Source organism: Poecile atricapillus, chromosome 3 (genome assembly GCF_030490865.1).
Source record: "Poecile atricapillus isolate bPoeAtr1 chromosome 3, bPoeAtr1.hap1, whole genome shotgun sequence".
NCBI classification, from domain to species: Eukaryota; Metazoa; Chordata; class Aves; order Passeriformes; family Paridae; genus Poecile; species Poecile atricapillus.
In genome coordinates this window covers 79,286,692-79,295,391 of record NC_081251.1, presented here as the reverse complement: position 1 = coordinate 79,295,391, position 8,700 = coordinate 79,286,692, and the positions used below count along the sequence as shown (strand labels likewise).

General features: G+C 51.1%; 1 protein-coding gene across 2 annotated transcripts; it reads left to right on the top strand.

Annotated features, from left to right (window-relative positions):
* Positions 1-970: 970 nt before the first annotated feature.
* On the top strand, positions 971-7,883 carry LOC131577141 (cytochrome P450 1B1). 2 transcript variants are annotated; one of them, XM_058834584.1, is made up of 3 exons: positions 971-1,488; positions 1,818-3,260; positions 4,939-7,883. In XM_058834584.1, exons 2-3 carry the CDS (start codon positions 2,245-2,247, stop codon positions 5,549-5,551), a joined length of 1,629 nt encoding a protein of 542 aa, XP_058690567.1. In that variant the 5' UTR covers positions 971-1,488; positions 1,818-2,244; the 3' UTR covers positions 5,552-7,883. The 2 variants fall into 2 exon arrangements, with proteins under 2 accessions (XP_058690567.1, XP_058690565.1); XM_058834582.1 differs by having other exon boundaries at positions 974-1,488; positions 2,244-3,260.
* The last annotated feature ends 817 nt before the right edge of the window (positions 7,884-8,700 follow it).

The window sequence follows — 8,700 nt, the reverse complement described above, 5'->3', positions numbered from 1 at the left end:
ACCTCTGTTACTTGGCAATAACAGGAAGAAGCTCCAAGCCAACAGATGATCCAAAGCTGATGCTAGTCTGAGCAAGAAGGAGCATCACCGTCTGGAAGAGCTTGGGACAGTGACAACAGGCAGGATTACACTTTTTAGCAAAGACAGAAGCAGTAGCAGCCTGGCCAGGACCAGGCTCACACCCTGAGCTGGGCTGACTCCCAGCATCTAATTTTGTCTAATCCCTAAATGCTACCAAAACATCGTATTTTCTTCTCATGACGTGACTGTAAGGAATCTGAAATAAATGTTGTATTTTCTGTTTTCTTGAGGAACGATTTCCTCCATATCTGGGGGTTTTGCAGTCCCGGTTCTCCTGGGGCGCCGGAAAGCCCGGGGGGGCTTGGAGCGCCGTGCCCACACGCCTCTTGCCAGCTCTCCCAGTGCGGGCGGAGGCGCCAGATTTAAGAGTAAAAAGGCGCCGTAAGCGGGAGAGAAGCGAACTCAGGGCGGAGGCGAGGCCGGAGGGCACCGGAGCCGGCCGAGGTGCGAGCTGCCCGGCGCTTCCCAGGCTCATTCTCCCCGGAGCTGGTGTCAGGTATTGCGAGGAGGGGTAGGGGCCCGGGGAGGAGATGGCTGGAGGCTTTCCAGCCCCGGCTCACGCAATGCTAACTCCGCACGCAACGGGGAGGCGACAGGCGGAGGAGGGGAAGCTCTACGGCTTCCTCAGCCCCTAAGATGCAGGCGAGACTTCGCCTCCCGACAGCGAGAGCTGCGAGCCCGCCCGCCACCCCGCTCCCCTCCCGGCACCTCCTCCGCTAAAACTTTTGGCCCCGGCCATAAAACCATCCGTGGCTCAGCCGCTCCGCTTGGCGAGGGCCCAAGGGCAGCTGGCAAATAACTGCGACCCCTCAAGCCAGGGGACGGGCCAGGCAGCGGCGATTTGCCAGCGGGGCCGTCCGCGTCCCGCCCGCACCGCGCCGCGCACCGCGGATGCCGGCGGGTTTAAAGCCGGGGCTGGCAATGCCAAGAGCCCCGAGGTGGCGGCGCCGTTTCTGGCTGAGCCTGAGAGCAGCGAGCCGTCCTCTCCGCGCCCTCTGAGCCCCTCGACCTCGCTCCCTGCAGCGGACTGGGCTGGCCCCGTCCCATCCCCGCAGCCCAGCAGGCGGGTGGGAGGGAGAGAGGGAGGGAGGGGGCGCAGCAGCCCGCTCGCTCCCGGTCCGCGGGGCTGTTCGGGGCAGGTGGCTGCCTTGGGGCGAGCTCCGAAGGGTTAAAGAGCTGGGAAGGTGATAACTGCGCTGGGATCGGGCGCAACTGGCACTTGGCTGCGCATGACCCGCCAAGCTCCGGCTGACAGGTACCGGGGCTCCTAAATGAGTTTCCCAAAGGTTTGGATCTGAACGCCGCCGTCGCCGCCCTCGGAGCCGCAGCTGTCCATTAAAGCTGCCGCCGGCTGCACAGCTCCTCTCCATCCTCCTCAAGGTCTCGGATGGTAGCAGCGTGCAACAGGTCAGTTCTACTACCAGAGCCCGCCGCTTATTTCACCCCTTCATTCCCTCTCTGCTTCTGAAAGGCTGTAGCAAATGGTAGGAGCGGGCTGCCCCCGGGCACGGGGATGGGAAGCGGGACCAGTCAGCATTGCCACAGCAGAGTCCTCAGGCATCCTCCGCAGCCCAACCCCGGGACCGCAGACCGCCAGCCTGCGGTGCTGCGACGGGCCCGAAGGTGCGGGGAGGAGGGAATGGCTCGGGACGGAGAGGGCTCCGTGGCCGTGTGCGGAGGTTTCCCTGAAGCAGCGGGAAATTCCGACAGTGGGGCGGGTAACCCGTTTCTTGCAGGGGATTTTTCGCCGAGGGCAGGGATGCGCAGCACCGGAATTAACCTGTCTCCGGCGCACGGCAACTGCCTGCATCTGCGGAGGCTCGTCAGGAAAAAGCATCCTCCAGCTTCCCACTGTGCCTCTCAGCCGTGACCTGTTGGATCTCTCGCTGAGAACTTTTCCTACCGGCGGAGAGAGATCAGCGCCTGCCCCGCCAAACACGACTTCGATCTCTCATTAAGAGCTTGCCACTCGATTATCGATTCTCCCTTGTTTTTCGCACAGGATTCGGGGGGCTTTAGGCACACGAGGAGCGAGGACTTGCCCGGACTCCGAGCGCTGGCGGAGCTGCCGGCACTTCGCCTCGGCCCCGCCAGCGCGCCCCGTCCGGGCTTCCCCCTGCCCGCGGGGACGCTGCCTGCTGACCTCTCCCTTTCCCTTGCAGCATGGCCCTCGAGAGGCTCGGGGAAGCGCTGCGCGGCATTCCCCCTTTACAAAGCTCCCTCCTGCTCCTCCTCTGCCTGCTCGTCGCCATCCACCTGGGCAAGCTCCTCCTGCAGCATCAGCAGCGCCGGCGGCAGGGCCAGCGCCGGGCGCCGCCGGGCCCTTTCCCCTGGCCCCTGATCGGCAACGCGGCGCAGCTGGGCAGCGCCCCGCACCTCTCCTTCGCCCGGCTGGCCAGCACCTACGGCGCCGTGTTCCAGCTGCGCCTGGGGCGCTGGCCCGTGGTGGTGCTGAACGGGGAGCGCGCCATCCGCCAGGCCCTCGTCCGCCAGGGGGCCGCCTTCGCCGGCCGCCCGCCCTTCCCGTCCTTCCAGCTGGTGTCGGGCGGGCTCAGCCTGGCCTTCGGCGGATACTCGGAGCTCTGGAAGCTGCACCGGCGGGCGGCGCACGCCACGGTGCGCGCCTTCTCCACGGGCAGCCCGGGCACCCGCCGCCTGCTCGAGCGGCACCTGGTGGGCGAGGCGCGGGCCCTGGTGGCGCTGCTGGTGCGCGGCAGCGCCGGCGGCGCCTTCCTCGACCCCTCGCGCGTCCTGGTGGTGGCCGTGGCCAACGTGATGAGCGCCCTGTGCTTCGGCCGCCGCTACAGCCACGGCGACGGCGAGTTCCTGCGCATCGTGGGGCGCAACGAGCAGTTCGGGCGGGCGGTGGGCGCCGGCAGCCTGCTGGATGCGCTGCCCTGGCTCCAGCGCTTCCCCAGCCCCGTCCGCGCCGCCTACCGCGCCTTCCGCGACCTCAACCGCGACTTCTACGGCTTCGTCCGCGGCAAGTTCCTGCAGCACCAGCGCAGCCTGCGCCCCGGGGCCGCCCCCCGCGACATGATGGACGCCTTCATCCGCCTGCAGCGGGAGCAGCCGCGGCTACAGCTCGAGCACGTGCCCGCCACCGTCACCGACATCTTCGGCGCCAGCCAGGACACCCTCTCCACCGCCCTGCAGTGGCTCCTCATCTTCCTCATCAGGTAAGCGCCGGCGGAGGCGGCAGCACTCCGGCCCGGGGTACAGGGGGGACGTGGGATCCCGCCCGGGGTGTGAGCGCCCGGCAGCCCCGGGGGAGCCCCGTTTAAACTGCGCCGCACTGGCAAAGGCGCTGCTGGGAGGGCTCCCGAGGCGGGAGCAGCCGGCCCGAGCCAGCGCGTGGAGCTCCGGCCCCGGGCATAGCCGGGAGCGCGGCCCCGGAGGGGAGCCACCGTCGGGACGCGGGTCTGCGAGAGCGGGCAGCGCCAGCCCGTGCAGAGCCGGGTGCCTCAGAGGGCTCCGATTAACTGACACGGAAGCTCTGGGAAACCTGCCAGAAAGAGATAAGAAAGTATAAAAGAAATCCCACCCTACTCAGGCGGTCGGGTTATGGTGCATAAGGAGAGGCTGGCAGAAAGGCGGCCGAGTAAAACCTGAAAGTAAGAGATTTTAGCAGGTCAAGATCAAGGAGATCATAGGAACAGGATAACAGCTGCTTAAGCACGATAAAGAGTTCGTGCACCGGTTGACAAACCCGCTATTATGCTGAGCTGCCGTTGCGTGTGCCTTCCTTGCCATTGCGTGACTGGGCAAGGCAGAGCCCTCGGGCAGCCGGCGGGAGCGCTGCCCTGGCACCGGCCCGTCCGCCGGGGAAACTCGGACACGGGAGGTGCTTTCAGACAAGGTGCCATTACACTGACTCGCTTGCCTTTTACTCTTTTACTGACTCTCTCTTCGGCTTTTACTTTCACTGCCTGCGTAATTTGTTGGTTTATGCAAACATTATTTACTCAGTCATGTCTTGAAAAACAGGCAAATATTTAACGCTCCAGCTAAGGGTGTGATGCCCAGTGTTCACGGAACTTTTGGGTTTCTCCCCATTTCTCATGTTCGCCCAGCATTTGATATGTGAGTCTGCTGCAAGATGAAAAAGCAAGGATGCAGAAGCCAAACTTGAATACTTAAAGCAAATGAAGGCTCCTGGGCAGAATGTGTGTTTTTAGACAAGAAAAAGATGTATTAACATTTTGATCTTATTTGGTTACTGTGTAGTCTTCCAAAATGTCCAGACTTCAAGACAGTCATCTTTAAATACGTTATAGGGAAAATATAATTTGATATTAATTAGAAAATATCTTCTCAAACTAAAAGTGGGATGTTCATAAAGCCATTCTGACAATTCAATATTTGTTTTGTTTTGTTTTTTTTTTCTAGTTTAGAAACCTCCAGGCTTTCAAAGGTATTAAATATATCTAGTGATAACAAACTCCATACTAACTTTTAAAAGTCACATACAGAGTTGGAAAATCAAATCCTTGTTCCTGTGGAAAATCCAGTACTTAGAAGAGACAAGTAATTCTAGTTTTAGAATTAACTTTCAAAATTGGATCAGAATATTCAGTTTCAACACACTTTAGGCTACTGTTATTCTTCATGTTGAGAATCAGTTATGTGGAATATTGAAGTAAAAACTGAGCAAATCTAAAATTAGACCATGGATGTAAAATTACGCATGGGACGTTCGTTTTTTTCTCAAAGTTTTCAACTGAGGTCTACACATTCCTGCTCAAACTGCATCATTTAGAATAGCAGTGAGATTCTGTGAAAAATGTTTACATTATTTGTAAGAAAAATCCTTTGAAAGTGTTATGTACGCACATGCATTCTTGCTTTAAATGACAGGTACCCGAAAGTGCAGGCTAAAATGCAAGAGGAAGTGGATAGGATTGTTGGAAGAGACCGTCTGCCGTGTGTTGAAGATCAGCCTCACCTGCCCTACATCATGGCTTTCCTGTACGAATCCATGCGTTTCAGCAGCTTTGTGCCTGTGACTATCCCGCACGCCACCACAACCAACACCTTCATCATGGGCTACCTCATTCCCAAGGACACCGTCATCTTTGTCAATCAGTGGTCAGTGAATCATGACCCAGCAAAATGGTCCAACCCGGAGGATTTTGATCCAACAAGATTCCTGGATGAGAATGGGTTCATCAATAAAGATCTCACTAGCAGTGTGATGATTTTCTCCTTGGGAAAGCGGCGGTGTATTGGAGAGGAGTTATCCAAGGTGCAGCTCTTTCTCTTTACCTCCATACTGGTGCATCAGTGCAATTTTACTGCTAATCCAAACGAGGACCCTAAAATGGACTTTACCTATGGGCTGACCATTAAACCTAAGCCATTCACCTTGAATGTTACGCTTAGAGATACGATGGATTTGCTAGATCAGGCTGTCCAAAGACTGCAAGCAGAGAAAGCAGCCAGTGAAAGTCAGCTGTCAGCAAATGCCTAAGCAATAAACCTTGCATCTACAGATAATCCCCCTCTCTTTTTACATTTGTATAACTCAGAGCTTGTTCTGGTAATATTTTTGGTACATAGCCAATATTACACATTATAAAAGCAGGAAGAAAAGTTGCACAAGGTATAATTCAGTTATCTTTTTAATTCTAGAAGGAGAGCCAGGGGAACAATATATTAAATGGTAAAACATATGCAATTTGAAAGTAAGCCTTTTCTTTTCTAGTTTGTTCACAGAAGTTATCATTGTAAAGTGCTTTTTATCTACTGACTGGTTGGAGCATCTCCAGGAACTGTCTCTGTAATCCTTTCCATGTCTCCATCCATGATGCCTTAACTCTAAGTTTGCCTTCAGTGACTCCATATTCAGAAGTGAAATTTCTTATTAAAAACAAACAAAAGCAGGTGCTCAGAACACTGCAGCCTGCTTCTAAATTTACTCTGCAGGAAATTGCCATAGGCTCATGGCAGCTCTGGTGTTGTGGCTGCTGGGATGTACGTTAATGCCTCAATAATAAGTGTTCACATGATTTTTGGTAAAATGGCAATGTAAAGTCTTGCCTTCAGCATTCCAAAATGTTTACATAAATGCCTGAAAAAAATAAAACTTTTGCTTGAGAGTGTGCTTGATACTAAAATTCATGTTTTATATGAAAAGCAACAGCATGTCCTAATATAGTAACTTTCCACAAAGTTTTGAAAGACCAGAATTTCTAAGTCATTAGATGGCAAGGGTGATACAAATCATATGCTAATCTGTTCATTAGCATGTTCCTTAACAAAGTAAACATTTGAATCAGATTTATAAAGGTACAGCTGAACTTTATGGTTCTTTATGAAGGAGATAATACTGTTGTCCCTAAGCACATAGTTAAGTCCAGTAAAATCCACATCGGCCAAGTTAGGTAGGAGTGAGATTGGATTGTTTTTAATATTAAAAATGTATCACATTTTTATACTAAAACATTAATGCCACAAGCCTCAAGTAAAGCATACAGCAAATAATACCCATACTCATTAGTCACTCTGTTAGGTTGAGTTAAATAGTATATCTGAACATGAACTATGTACTTTTAGTACAATTTGTTTGGAACAAAGCCTCAGAAGGAAAAGTAGCATTACACATCCTAATTAAAGTACCCATTAACTGAAGAAAAAGTACTTTTACAATATTTGTGAGGCAAAGTTCATAAAATTTAAAAGAACCCACATATTATTTTAAAGTAAAACACACATGAAACTTTATGGCGTTGAACCTCCAGTTATGCAGCTTTGTGAAACAAACATTGTTTCTCTAGAAGGCAAACAGCCCTGTGTAAATGCCTGATTTGAAAAGTGTTGGGCACTTCTTCAGGGCTGCGGGTTGCCCTCAGTCACGTATGAATTCCATCAGACAGGAGAGTGCCTCACACGACTTGCTGTGCTCAGCTGAGCACCAGATAAAGTATTAGTAGAGCTAAAAAAACAAGATTACAGTGCTACACAGTGAAGTAGCTCTGATGAGACCTAAGCAAGTAAGGATTTGCACTGTGACTTCCAATAGATGGCCAGTCGTAGTCATGCTGGCAGCTGGAACAGAGCTCCTGCTGACACTGGGAAGATCTGAGTTAACAACACAACCCCAATCTTATGTACAAGTACGCTACTGATTTTAGAAACCTGAATCCAGCCTACAAGCACCGCTCTATAACCCCCCACACTAATAATGTACCTGTTTAAAGTCTCTGACTTCATATGACATCTCTTTTTAGAGCTAAAAAAAGCTTTCTGCTACACACACATGGAGTAACCTCAGGTGTTTTTCTGAATTGTGTACAAGTTTGTGATATCACAGAACTTAGCCTATACCTGTGAAAAGCTTTATAAGATACTTGGCATTTTCATGTGGAGATCTACATTAGATCAAATGCTAGCAGAACAATTTTTCTTTCGCCTCTTTAAGTCCTGTTATTAAAACAAATAAATTATGTAACCTTCAGCTGAATAGCTATTCTAATGCAAGGCTCATCAATTCATATTTTAATAAAAAATGGCTTTTGCAATTTTGTACTTTTCCAAAAGCTTTGACTGTGCATTGGCTACTAGTGCAAAATCCATCCACACTGCTCATGTCAGTCAGGGGGTTACACACTATATAGCTGTTGGTCACATAATGCCTCATGTAATCTGTGACATTACTCAAATTTAGTAGCACCTATTTAGAATGCATGCAGTCATTTAGCAAGCTAAATTCTATGGTCATTTTGAGATGTATCATTATGTTACCAAAATATTAAATAAAATTATTCTTACACTACCATTGCTTAGTTTATATACAGCTTTCTAACATCAAGAAAATTATTATTTCTGATTTGGAAAGTATTATTATTTTAGATATTTGTTCATATACTTTTATCTTCTTCCCATTCCTGGATTTTAAGATTTTTCCTCCATGTTGCCCTTACAGCTTCTCAGGTCTGTCTGCCTTTCATGCCTTGCCATCTGTGTTCAACATCCTAATGCTCCTTGCTAAGAACATTCCCTGCTGCTTGCCTCAGCATTGATCTGAAGTCTCCCATGTCTTTTGCTTTTTTTTTTCTAATACCTCTTAATCTCTCCTCAGCCTGCACAATCTCCTCTGCTATGTTCTTCCCTCTGGCATTTCATTTTACTTCCGCCTCCCCTATTTTCAAGCCCACAGACTGGTTTTCCTTTCTCTTTTTCCCTCCTATATATAGTGCTGGCATCTATATACTCCTGGCACTGGGGACCAATCTGTGCTCTTTTGGCCTGGGTATATAGTCAGGAGTGCCAGGAATGGAAATCTCAGGGCCAAACAGGTCTTGACGTGCCCTTGCAGAGCAATCTCTCACAAAATGAAGGCAGTCCTGTGGTGAAGGGTGGCTGTTACTGCAAATGTAAAACATTTCTTCACGATGAAGCATCTCCCCCGCCCCTTGGTCTTTTTTTCCTCAGTCTGCTACACAAGCCTTCTTACTTCAGAGCTGTCTTAGAAATTATCACATCTTCCCTAATCCCGTGGTAGTGGAACAAGAGCTGGGTGGGACAGGAGGCTGGGCAGACTGATGAGCAGTAGTTCCCTTCTGATTTATTTTCAGCTAGAGTTTCTCCCTATGGGGGAATGACCTACGTTCAGGCTGA

Coding starts and splice junctions, on each gene's coding strand:
- LOC131577141 (XM_058834582.1), top strand. CDS start 1,469: ATGGTAGCAGCGTGCAACAG. Junction 1,489..2,243: donor ATGGTAGCAGCGTGCAACAG/GTCAGTTCTACT, acceptor TTTCCCTTGCAG/CATGGCCCTCGAGAGGCTCG. Junction 3,261..4,938: donor CTCCTCATCTTCCTCATCAG/GTAAGCGCCGGC, acceptor TTTAAATGACAG/GTACCCGAAAGTGCAGGCTA.